Consider the following 13490-nt stretch of genomic DNA (forward strand, 5'->3'; position numbering starts at 1 on the left):
CTGCTTATCATATCTGCTATATTACTTGCTTAGCTGTAGCTGTGCATGCGGATGTTACTGCTTTCCTAGATGTGATGGGTTAGGAGTAGATGCTGTGAGTTAGGATTTGGATGTTTATTTTCTTTTGCCCATCCCCGGGTCGTGCATGCTTAGATAGACGTTTTCTCGGGGATACTCATTCCCATTTCATCTCATTTTTGCCCAAAACTCTTCAAACTTAATAATAAATGGCATAAGAGACCAGGTGCTCGCACTTGGGCGAATTGGGGGTGCTCTTGTATCTCTGGTTATCCGTTGCGACAGAGTATTGTATGGGATCCATGGCCCATTTCCTTCGATGGCGACTCTTCTTTGTTATAGGTACATCTTGGTTCCTGGCTAGTCCCTGAATCAAGAAGTATCTCATTTATATAACCACCCATGCTGTGAGTGGCATCATTTCGAGAGTTCCTTGGTAGAGCTCTCCTTCACATTGTAGAGATCTTAGAGGACTGACGTGGGATCTCGTATTCCTCGCTCACTGTCCTCGGGATCAGGGTCCACAGGCTGACGACTCTGCTGGGGAATTCTTGAAACAATGCCTAACTCTGTAAAAATGCCATTTGTACTAATTTTGAACAAATTTGGGCCAAAATTAAAGTTAAATGGGAACTCTATCGTTAGAATCTGGGGGCACCAGATAGGTGTGTAATTAAAACAAGGGATTCACACACTGCACAACATGCATTATCATATTTTTTATTTCTTTCATTGTTTTTTATTGTTGGCTCCACGGGATAGATTTGGCCCGTATCAGATGGGATGTCATTACCCTATGGGCCGTTGAATCTATTTCCAAGCTATGCGCCAGCGCTGCAGCCGTAAACACTAGGTGTACTTGTGTTTACAGCAGCCGATGAGCAATGAAGCATACTATGTATAACACTAGGTATACTTGTGTTATACATCTAAAGTATGGATCATATACTTACTGACTTAGTGAAACCCAACTAGGAAGTGCCCGTGTTTATATATATATATATATATATATATATATATATATATATATATATATATATTGCATTCATATGAGGATGAACATGTGTTGCTTACACATGTGGAGCTTAGAGTTAGGAGCCTTGACCCATTTATAGACTAGGGCAGTTCACCTCGTGTGGCTACAAATGCGGTCCTAGTACACTCATCAGTCTGTCATGAGTTACGACTTCCTTGACTATGCTAGATTAGACTAGGGTTGGTGCCCCTAGTTAGGATGTATATATATATATATATATATATATATATATATGTGTGTGTGTGTGTGTGTGTGTATGTATATATATTTATTTACTAGATTAGGTTCTGCTTCTTAGTTAGGTTTCTTTCATAATCTAATCCATTCTCCCTATCTATCCATCTTTTGGATTATGATCAGTTCATTGGTTTCACCTCATTATCTTTATAAGCCATGATCTATCTTCCATGAGCCAGACCCTTTGATTGATCCTTATCATATCGCGTTTTGCTTGTCGATTATGAGTCTACTTTGCCATTATTACTACCAGAGTGTGTGTTTTTGCTGAGAGCCCTGCTTTATCTTAACCATGACGGCGTACTCTTCATGTTTAGCTGCTGAGTCCCTTCTAGTACAGCCGTCATGCTGCCAGATTTTCCCTAAAAACCTTAGAGTGATCATTATTCTTCTAGCTTTGTTGACGACCCATGTGCTTACCGCACCATATCTCCTAGTACGGCCGTCATGCTGCCGGATTTTCTCTAAATACCTTGAGTGTGGTCATTATCCTTTGAGGCTTGTTGACAAACCATGTGCTTACCGTACCACATCCCCTAGTATAGCCGTCATGCTACCGGATTTTCTCTAAATACCTTGAGTGTGGTCATTATCCTTTGAGGCTTGTTGACAAACCATGTGCTTACCGTACCACATCTCCTAGTATAGCTGTCATGCTGCCGAATTTTCTCTAAATACCTTGAGTGTGGTGATTATCCTTTTTGGCTTGTTGACAAACCATGTGCTTACCTTACCACATCTCTTTGTACAGTTGTAATGCTGTCGGATTTTATCCAAAATATATTGAGTGTGACCGCTATTCTTTAGGGTTATTGATAAACCATGAGCTTACCTTACCATGATCCTTCTATGGGGCCGTCATGGTACCAAATTTTATTCAAAACCTTCTGAGTATGGCCCTATTCTTTAGTGTTAGTGATAAACCATGAGTTTACCATGCCATGATCCTTTTGTAAGGCCGTTATGCTGCCAGATTTTTATCTGAAACACCCTAAGTGTGATGGTTATTCGTTTAGGTTTGATGGGCCGTCATGACCCTTCTTACAATTGTTGAACTGCTGGTTCTTACCTAAGGGAGAGATGTGTTTGTATTATCTCTTGTTTCAATTTGTGCATAACATTCTTTCTGATTATCATAATTTAAATTAGTGTTTTTATTTCCATTTCAGGAGTCTGAGTTAAGCAAAAGCAATTGCTCCGAAAAAAGTTACCATTTCACAGCCTACTTGGTCCCGACAATCTTCTACGTCGAGACTAAGTCATAGATCTTCTTCACCTATCTCCCCCGCTTTATTTCCACCTGTCTCCCCTAGTCTTAACCAAATGGCCGAGTCAAATGAGATGTTGGCTGAAATGAGAGACATGATGAGGAACCTTACAAGAGAGGTATCTTTCCTAAAGGAAGAAGTTACTCAGTTGAAAAGTGAGAAAGCCGCTACCTCGAAAGCGCCTGTCGTCCAAAATCCTACTAATGTGATTCCAGGCTTTAATCGGTCTGTCATCTCCCCTGAAGATGATTTCTATGATGAGCAATATGTAGAGGAGAACTGTCTTCTACAATCAGCTAAGCCATGCAAAGAGAAGGAATTGGTTGATAGAGTTGAAAAGTTGACCCAACAAGTTGAAAGCATGCAAGTTAAGGGCCCAAACAAAATCAATATGTCTGAGTTTTCTCTTTTTCCTGGTGTCACCCTTCCTCCAAAATTCAGAATGCCAGATTTTGATAAATATGATGGGACGGGGTGCCCGTGGAATCATCTGAGGTCATTCATTTCAAATTTAGAAGGGTATGGGCTGTCTCCAAAGCAGATCGCTAAGGTATTTCCGATGTCTCTGACAGGAGTAGCTAAGAAGTGGTTCCTTCATTTGAAACCCAAAGAACTTGGAACTTTAGACGAAATTGCTAACAAGTTTGTTGAGCAATTTTTGATAGAAGAATGAATAGAAGTTACGAAGAGGGATCTGAAAGCAATAAAGTAAGAACCTCATGAAACGTTTACCTCTTTTGTAAGAAGATGGAGGAGAAAAGCGGCCCAGATGACTAATCGCCCTCCTGAAGAAGATCAGATCAAAATTGTGGTCAAGAATTTGTCTCCGCAGTATTACCACTTCATGGCGACACAGTATTATTCTGATTTCAATCACTTGATCAAGACAGGAACCATAACTGAAGATGCGTTGCTGAAGGGTTCTCTGGCGAAGTCATCTTTTGATCCGAGGAATGGAAAGAAACCAATGGTAGCTTCAAAGCCCGAAGTTAACAATGTGAGTGTTGCACACCCTGTAAGAAGAGCTGTAGCAGAGACAGAGCAGCCAGCGAAGAAAGTGCAAAGGCATTTTGATCCGCTACCTTACCCCTTATCTGTCACTCTCAAGAAGTTACTAAGAGACAAAAAGATCACTCTCTTAGAACCGAGACCTCCACCACCTGTTCTCCCCAGATATTGGCGTGAAGATCAGTATTGTGCATATCATCAAGGAGCAGGGCACCTAACAGATAACTGCATGGCCTTGAAGCATAAAATGCAGGATATGATAGAAGCGAAAAAAATTGTTGTATCTATGCCAAACATTACCCGGAATCCATTACCAACTCATGCTGCACGACCTCCACCTACAGTTGGGGCGGCTTTTACTGAAGAGCCTATTCTTGACCCTGCTTCCTTGATCTGTGCCATCACTTCCGATTCACCGACTTCTTGGCATTTGGCGAGGAAATTGAAGAAGTAGAGGAAGAGAAACCTTATGTGCTGGGCGGAGATGAAGGTGACTATGCCGAGTCTTCTGTTGGTCCCTATATTCTTCATTGTGATGAAGAGGAAGCCCAAGATATTGCTCCGTATGTTCTTAGCTTTGATGATGATGACTTTGATTTCTTGAACGATCAATGTGACGAAGTCCGCCATGTTACTCGTGGTGGGCGAATCTTCAAACGTGTTGAGTTGAGAGCTGAGAACCCAGCTGAAATTGTAAGGGCCGCAGAAGCGCAAAAACAAAACAAGCCAAGTTGCAAAGAAGAAGATGAGAATCTTTTACGTCAACTTAAAAGGACCCAGGCTAATATTTCAATTTGGGGTTTGGTTATGGCTTCCCCAAAGCACCGTCAAGTTATACTAAGAGAGTTGAATGTTGCACAGGTATCTGTAGATATTACACCTGATGAACTGGTTGGTTTAGTAGTGATGGCTATGGTGTCCAAGACTCTTTCTTTCACTCATGAAGATCTGACATCTGAGGGTAACAATCATGCACGCTCATTGAAAATCACAGTTATTTGTAACGGGAAGAAGGTCCTAGACGTACTAATTGACAATGGGTCCACATTGAATGTATGCCCATTAACTACTGCTACTATTCTTGGATTTGGGCCGAATGACTTCATCCCTTCTGAACAAGGAATTTTGGCATATGATGGTACGAGACGCGATGTTATTGGAACCCTAGCAACCGAAATTCTGATAGGAGGAGAAATCTTTGAAATAGAGTTCCAAGTGCTCGATATCAAAGCGTCTTTCCTTCTCTTGCTTGGCCGACCTTGGCTCCATAAGGTTGGGAGTTATCCCTTCTTCGCTGCACCAGAAACTTAAGTTCATCAGAAACAACAGGGTGATAACAGTCAAGGGTGATCCTGATTTAGAGGTAGGCCAAATTTCGCAAGCGGGTACCTCAGAAAAGAAAGGTGATGTTAGTCTGACCGGGTTCTCGGTAGAAGTCACAGCCATATCATTTGAAAAAGCAAAGAATGAAGAGATTTTGTTCCTCACCAGCACTAATCCCCAGGTTGTAAAGATGATGCGTAGACAGGGGTACCTTCCCGGTGCAGGTCTGGGTCGCAATCATCAGGGGATAGTCGAATGGCCTGGCATGAGAAAGAATGAAGGGTTGTTTGGACTCGGATATGAGCCCACTGTAGACACCCCATTTTGACCGAACCCTAAACCGTTGTTTTTGTTAAAAAAATTCCTTTAAATAGGTGAATTTGATGTTCCAAAATATGTCCTAACATAGGTCAGGGTCCCATTTAGGTCCCTCTAAAATTTCAGAAAAATCCGTCGCTGTTTGCATAGCAAACGAGAAGGGTAGGTAGTGTTGTGTAAATTTAGTGTCGCAGAAGGGGGTGCATTATCCTGACCAGGAGGTGGCCTGGTGGGAATAAAACATGGGTGATTTGCTGCAGGAGGGTGTCCCTGGGTAACCAGAGAGGCACGAATTTATCTCTTTTTTATCTCATTAAAATTTTTACTCATGGGCCACCCTTTCCAGCAAATTAATGTAAAAAAATACACAGAGGGAGTGTCCAAGCAGCTCAAAAGGGGGCGTCCAAGTAACTTATAGGGCTAAAACATTAGGTAAGTTTTCTATAAATAGCAATTCGAGCCTTCATTTTTGGGGATCTTCTCTTAGAAGCTAGGGTTTGTTCTTCTTTTAGAGAGAGGAAAAGAGGAGAAAATTAGGATTTTGTGGAGAATCTCATTGCAAATTGCATTATTTCCGATCATTTACCCTTTCTTCTCCGGCGAATCGTGCCGGATCTCGGTCGAAAATTCCGGCCAGCCTTGTTCTTTTTCTCAAATTACTTCTTTTTCTTCTTTAGTTGGATTTAGTACCATTGCATTTTGTTTTTAATTGACTCTAATCTCTTGAAAACCTTAATTTCAGCCAAGAAACCCTAGATCCATAACCTTTTGTTTTGATCCACAAAATTTTAGATCTTTACAAAGCAGAGAGAGAGATTAGAGATTAAGACACCGAGATTTGAGGTTGAGAGGAAGAGATTGAGAAATTTGAGAAGAGAGATACATAAAAAGAGAGAAGAATGAGACTTTATCTTCTCTGACCGATAGATCGGAGCTTCAGCATTCTCTCTCAAATCTGGTTATTAGAGGGGCGAAAGGAGAATCGGCAGACTCATTGATTTACAAATTCTGGCAATATTCTTTTGCTCCTATCACCCTACTTCTGTTTTTTTTATCTCTGAAAGGGGATAAGGAGAAGAAGAAGGTAATTTTTTTTTTAGGTTTATTTCTTATAATTATATCTTCTTGATTGAGGTAGAGGTGTGCATGCATTATGAATTCTAATTTCAGCTCTGATTTGTCCTTTAGTTACTTTCTTTATACGATCTTTAAAAAAAAAGAAAAAAGAATAGGAATGCCTAAAGGATTTCATATAGAATTTCCAAGGCCTTTTGTTGATTGATTAGAGTCCATTAGTTTGGATTATGTGTTTGAAATAATGCTAGATCTCTCCAGTGCCTGAATCGAAATTCATATGAAAATTAGTTTGATTCTCTTATTTCTTGGCTTCATTTTTTGTGCTAATTTTTCTTCAGTTACAATAATGCTTGTCCTTTACATATCCGTAGTTGGCTGTTTCTCTATGATGCTTCTGAAATTTCATTCTTCATTCTTCATTCTTCTTGTTCGAGTATTATTAGTAGACAGTCAAGAGAAATTACTTCATTATTCTTTTCGTCATTAGGGAACCTAATTCACTGTAGCCATATTTTGTTAAGAGCACTATGTTAGCTTGTCTTTTCTTTTTCATGTGGCTTGCCCCTTTTACAATGGCGGTTTGAATCTTTTAGCAATCCCTTTGAACATCAACAGGCAAGCCCCCACCTTGGTGTAACGAAGTCAGCTCACAATCCAGCCCCTGTTCTATGCACGTTTTGAAGCACAATCCAGCCCCTATTTTTTGCATATTTTAAGCCCATGTTTCAGCTTTGCTTTGGTACAAATTCTAGTCCATGCATCAACCCCATTTTAGCACAGGGTCATCCCATAAGTCAGCCCTGCAACTTGCATTTCAGCCCATGAATATGCTCCCTGTTTTAGCATTTCAGCCCATGAGTATAATCCTTTTTTTAGCAGTTCAGCCCTCTAATCAGCCCCCATTTTTAAGCACATTTCTACCCCTGTTTGAGGCACGATTCTGTCCCTGTTTCACCCATAACAGCCCCTGTATTACCCCATAACAGCCCCTGTTATTACCCTCATTTCAGCCCCTGTTTCACCCCATAAGTCAGCTCCTGTTTTACACTAAATTTTGTCCACAAGTCAGCCACATTTTAAGCACATTTCAGCCCTCATCTTAGTCCCTGTTTATGCACATGTTCATTCACGGTTCAGCCCCTCTTTTGCATGCCATCAAATCTTTGTGCCATAATGTCCGTGCACTGTGCTTTGAGAAGGCATTAATTGTTTTAATGCCATGTCGCGGACTTGTGGTCCTTTATTTTGTTTATTTCCCATTGTCATTGGTCTGTTACTTTCAATATTTGGAAAAACAAGATGAAGTTTTGAGTAGACTGGTGTATCTCGCATGGGGTAAGGCTGTTAGTACTAAATTGCAAACCTGATCTGCTCATTGTATGATCTATAGTTTGATGTGAGGGTCTATAGATCTCAGAATATAATAGGGCGTGCGAAATCAGTCTTTGATTTTGTGTTGAATCCGCATTGAATTGACTTTTAAATTCGAATTGTATTGAGCATAGCAGATTGTAGTGTTAATAAAAGGAAAAATAAGATGGTGTGATTGGGAGCGGTTTGCTCCGATAATATGTGGTATTTGGTTCACATTAGTAAGTGTGTCTATGCGTATATATATGAGAGTGTGTGTGTGTGTGTGTGTGTGTGTGTGTGTGTGTGTGTGTGTGTGTGTGTGCGTGTGTGTGTGTGTGTAAGAGAGTATGTGTGTATGCTCCTAGGTATGGTGATCCTTTTTTTTTTTTTATAATGGTAGGTATGGTGATCCTTACACTGTCCAGTTCTGATTTTTTTCTTTTTCGACCTCAAACGGTGAAAACTTTTAAAAACAAACATCATCAATCTTGTAGATCTCGTCGAGCCGGTCAGTTCGACATATGGCGGCCCAAATTTGGCCAAAAGACGAGAGAGTTATGCCCGTTTAAAGTTTTCAGTCCATAATGATGTCAAGGTTTTTTTAGAAATTATCATGTCGAATAATGTTTGGGCTGCTTCTGATCGGAATTGTTCGAAACTGTCAACTGGAAAAGTGTTCGTTATAATATCTCCTAAAACTGTCTTATTTAGCAAATTTTTCCATAAATGCTTTTTAATATGTCAAAAACGACTTGCAAGCTTCAGTTTTTCTGAAACAACTGTCATTTCTGCAACAGCAGCTTGTTGGCCATTTTTAGGCTATTCCAGGTATATTTCGACGGAAGCCATACAAAGAAAAAATGTTCTTCAAAAGATTTTCTAATACTTTGTCCTTGAGTGAATTTTTCCAGAAACGATGTTTTAAGTGTCAAAACTGAGCCCAAACTTTCAGTTAAAATACTAATGTCTTTTAATGGCGATGGATCGGAAGAGGCCATTTTCCAGCCACTTCTGGCCAGATCCAAACAAAGTGGTCACTGAGAGAATGTTTCTTATGCTGAGATCTACAATTTTGATTATTAGAGTTTTTGATGGTTTTGATGTTTGAGGGGTCCAAAAGTCAGTGCAAAGTTGTATTTTTCACACTATGTCATAATTGTGCTATTTCTTGAAAATCATGGACAACTTGAGCTCTATTCAATTTTAATGATTGTTTTGGATGTTTTGAGCTTGGTAACAAGTTTTAAATCATATATTGAATAATATTCATGAATTGTTTGGCAGTTTTCTACCCTTTTTGGTGAAAATTACATGTTGAGTGGAAATTTCATCTTTTTTTTTTTAGATTGTTTTGAGCCTATATTGATTCCAATGCTTGTATTGAGACATGATGAGCATGCTAGCAAGTAACAAATCATATATTGATCAATTTTCATGATTTACTTTATATTTTAGAGCCTTATCTGTGAAAATTGCCTATTCTGTAGAGTGCTTTCAAATTTTTTTTTTATGTTAAATGAGTGGAACTCGTGCTATATGTCAACCTAGACATCTAAACTTCTAGGATCAGTTCCAAATCATGTCCAGACCTTCCAAATTCCATGAGTCTCATTTTAGGGGACACACTTTGTCTCATTAGAATGTTTTCCTTTTTTTGGAGACAAGTCTTGTCTCATTTAGAGAGTTTTCCCTTTAGAAGGCTTACCTAGCCTCATGTTAGAGCCCTCTTTTCTAGAGCGAGCCTTGACTCATTTGACCTCCTTTATAGAGCAATAGAGAGTCTTAGACTCATTTGCTTCCCATTTAGAGTTGGTTATCCTATATCTTAGGAGTTTGCCCCATAGCCTTTTGGTTCGTCTGTCTGATAGGAGTTTATCCTTTAAGATGCTTTTACCTGCTAGGGATCTTAGATCATTTTCATTGTTCTTGGGACACCAGTTACTTGTTGTGGATCGTCTCTTTGAGACACTAGTTGCTTGTTCGAGGTTTCCCCGTTGGATTTAGGGTTTTGCCCTAGTTTGTGATGTTACTTGCGTGTTCCCTTTAAAAGTGAAAACATTTAAAGGTCCGAAGCATTTGAAAAGCTTTAAAATCCAAAAAAAACATTAGAAATTTGAAACTCAAAAACATTTGAAAAACATTAAAACCGTTAAATCATTTGAAGTGTTAGGAGAGTTCGTTCCGAACTACGTTGGCTTGATCCTCTTTCACGAGGTACGTAGTGCAGCTTGGGATCCATATCCCAAGTCCAGCCAAACTTTTTGTAAATAATATTTTAAACCTTCTTCAAAAACCTTTAAAACCTTGTTTTCAAAAGATCTTCCTCTAGAGTTAGGAGTTTCTTTTTTATAGGGTGTTTGATTGTTTGTTTGTTGTGTGCTTGTTTTAGAGTTAGGGGTCTGTCCTAGAGTTATAGGAGCGTCTCCGTCCGGTCAGTTGGCGATTCACATCGCCGACTGATGACTAGGTCTTGGATACGTTAGTGATCCCATTGTTTTCCTTAGGAAACACAGCCTAGTTACACATAGGTTGTAGGAACCACCTGCATTAGCTTAGGGCTAATCTGCATTTAGTTAGGGCATATAGGGTGTCCTAAAATCTACAATTCATTGGAATCTAAATGATCGCTTAAGAAGCTTTAATAACTAGTCCGGTCTTTTAGTTCGTGTTTAGGATAGAGGTTTAGATGTCCTAGGCATCATAGCTTAGAATAGGCGCGAAGAACTACATTGCCTTGATTCTCGTGGAGGCGGGGATACGTAGGCTTCTTTGGATGTGCCATGTCTAGCCTGAGTGTCCTGGGTGCTTTCACGTGTACTTAGCACTGTGCTTAATGACATCGTGTAGCCTTTCTTGTCCCGCATAAGTGCATTGTGTGCGTGCGTCCGGGCCTTGCGTTGCGACGAGCAGCAAAGGCAATCGAGCGGCTGTTTAAGCAGGAGATTCAAAGATCCTCAATACCAACTAACCGGCTAAAAGCAATTAAGAATTCTCAATGGGTACAATTTTTGAAGAGAGTAAGTCAACCCTCGTACCGGCAACATCAGATCATCTAAGAACTCGGGCTTAAACATTAGAGTCTTAGGGTCTGTTGTTAGCAATTAGGGCTTGTGTTTGTATATCGATTCTTACATAGGATCGTGATAATTTGTGTTCATCTCCTTGCTTACTTACGTACTTAGCTATAGCATTTACCTGCTTATGTGTTTTACCTAGTTGCTTAGTTGTAGCTCTTACTTGCTTAGTTGTAGCTCTACCTGCTTAGCTGTAGTTCTCACATGCTTAGCTGCAATTCTCTATCGCTATTAGGTTATTGATTATTATTTCTTTACTATCATCTACTGACGTTTGCTCATTGCGCAGGTTCATCTTTTTAGCTGTAACACTTTACGGTATTACTGCATTTTTTATCTGTTATTTACTGCTTTCTAGATGAGATGTGTTAGGATTTGATATTAGGCGCTATGTATTCACCACATTGTAGATAGGCGCTATGTGCACGCCATAGGTTTTTATTACTGCATTTCCTATCTGTCATTTACTACTTTCTAGATGGGATGTGTTAGGATTTTATATTAGGCGCTATGTATTCGCCCCATTGTAGATAGGCGCTGTGTGCACGCCATAGGTTTTTATTACTGGAATTGCTATCTGTCATTTACTGCTTTCTAGATGAGATGTGTTAGGATTTTATATTAGGAGTTATGTATTCGCCAAATTGTAGATAGGCGCTATGTGCAGGCCATAGGTTTTTATTATTGCAATTGCTATCTGTCATTTACTGCTTTTTAGATGAGATGTGTTAGGATTTTATATTAGGCGCTATGTATTCGCCCCATTGTAGATAAGCGCTATGTGCACGCCGTAGGTTTTTATTTCATTATTCTGTTATTTACCTGGCATTTTTTTATTCCTTATTTCATTTACTATTCATGATTAACTGTTAATTTTAGATTTACTTTTATGTACAAATCCTATACCTTTAGCTGTAGCTTGCATGTGTATGTCCACCAAAACTTAGACACCCATTAGGCATGTCACTCATAACCTAGCTTTGCTTAGGTGACACATCTCTCATTTCATTTTGTGTATGCTTATTTCTTTATCCTCAGGAAATGTATGCTTAGGTAGACGACTCTTAAGGATTGTTCCCATTTCATATGATTCTCGCGCGAAACTCTTCGAAGTTAATAATAAATGGCATAAGAGACCAAGTGTTCACACTCGGACGAATTGGGGGTGCTCTCAGACCTTCTCCATTCGTAATTAGGCACGAACCCATATATTTCTGGTTATCCATGGTATACAGAGCATATTTTGTTTAAGGATCCATGGCCGTATACCATGGATGGCGAATCTGAGTTTGTTTAGGTACGTTTCGAATCCGGACTTGTTCCCGAATCGAAATGTATCTCTTTTATATCGCCACTCATGCTATGCTATGAGGGTGGCACCTGTTTCGAGAGTTCCTTGGTAGAGCTCTCCTTCACACGTGGATGATCCAAGAGGCCGCTGGGGGCTCGTCCCCCACCTCTCTCTCGGATCGGGGTCCACACCCACTCGCGAAGAGATTAGAGAAATGAGAAATTACATGTGGAAATGGTCTGAACTCCGTCGTCAGGGTCTAGAACTGCCAATGAAACCATTTAGTCTGATCAGAAATGGTAAGTACCGCAGAGAGGGAGATGACTTTGCATTCTGTGGGTTCGCAGAGCCGTGGGTTGATGAGTTCACAGGGCAGGAGTTACTAGGGTTCGAGATATTTTTCAATATGGAGCTGCCAGATGAGTACCCGAGTTTGCAGATTCATGAGATTGAACCAGAGGTTGATTGGGCTGATATCCTTGAGCAGTGTCTTCTGAATTCCCTGTTCCAGGTTGAGTTACCGACCGTAGCCATGATCGGAGGAGATGCGCTGATTCTTGATCCTGAAAGCCTTATCACCCCAGCCGAGGGACCTCTCACTAATTGGAGTTCCCAGGTCATACCCCAAGTCGTCATCCAGTACAATCCTGTTTCTATCAAAGAGTCCATTGTCTCTAGGTATATGTCCATTTCTGAGTCAAAAATAGAGTTTGCTATATCTGATGTTTCTTTTGATGCAGGTACATTCGTGATCAAGCCCATCGATGAGATCGATGAGGAGTCTTTTGATGCCGCTTTTCAGTCCGATGCAGAGTCTGTTACATCTCACGTTGAGTTTATAGAGTCTGTTGAGTATGTTCTTACTATAGTCCAGTCTGATGTTGAGTCTGTGAATATTTCTGAGGATTCCAATACTGAACTTATTGAGGGCGCGTCAACAGATGTAACTTCGGTTTCTTTGAATGAAATAAAAGACTCCTCTTTATTTGCCTGTCTCTACTTCAATTTCTGCTTTTTTATCTGATCAAATTAATAATAATAATAATAATCAAGACTCCCCCTCTGATGAGGATGCCGACGAAACTCCCCCTGAAATCAAACACATGATTAGACAGGAGGAGGAGCGTCGAGGAAAACCACTCGAAGAGGAAATTGAGACCATCAATATAGGTGATGAAACCCTAATTCAGGAAATTTGAATTGGCAAAACATTAACTCCTGAAGAGCGTGAGGAATTAATTACCCTATTAAAGGAATTCAAAGAAGTTTTCGCCTGGTCCTTTGATGGCATGCCGAAATTAAGTGAAGACATTGTTCAACATAGACTTCCCCTAATCCCAGGTGTCAGGCCGAAAAGGCAAAAACTCTGAAAAATGAAACCAGAGTGGGACTTGCTAGTCAGAGATGAAGTTCAGAAATAATTGGATGTCGGCTTCATACAAGTTGTTGAATACCCTGAATGGCTAGCCAACATAGTAACGGTGCCC

At 40.1% G+C, this 13490-nt stretch overlaps 1 protein-coding gene across 1 annotated transcript; it reads left to right on the top strand.

Moving 5' to 3' along the window:
• The first annotated feature begins 3328 nt into the window (after positions 1–3328).
• On the top strand, positions 3329–4878 carry LOC143861393 (uncharacterized). Its single transcript, XM_077372313.1, has 2 exons — positions 3329–3910; positions 4006–4878. Exons 1-2 carry the CDS (start codon positions 3329–3331, stop codon positions 4876–4878), a joined length of 1455 nt encoding a protein of 484 aa, XP_077228428.1.
• Positions 4879–13490: the final 8612 nt, after the last annotated feature.

The sequence above is a fragment of the Tasmannia lanceolata genome, unplaced genomic scaffold, assembly GCF_043159265.1.
Source record: "Tasmannia lanceolata isolate RefF3 unplaced genomic scaffold, GAP_Taslan_0.1 ptg000037l, whole genome shotgun sequence".
In the NCBI taxonomy this organism is placed as follows: Eukaryota; Viridiplantae; Streptophyta; class Magnoliopsida; order Canellales; family Winteraceae; genus Tasmannia; species Tasmannia lanceolata.

Bases quoted from the DNA above. Each gene is read 5' to 3' on its own strand.
- LOC143861393 (XM_077372313.1), top strand. From the start codon at position 3,329: ATGACTAATCGCCCTCCTGAAGAAGATCAGATCAAAATTGTGGTCAAG. The intron at 3,911-4,005 runs GTTGGGGCGGCT...GCATTTGGCGAG, and splicing joins CTGCACGACCTCCACCTACA to GAAATTGAAGAAGTAGAGGA.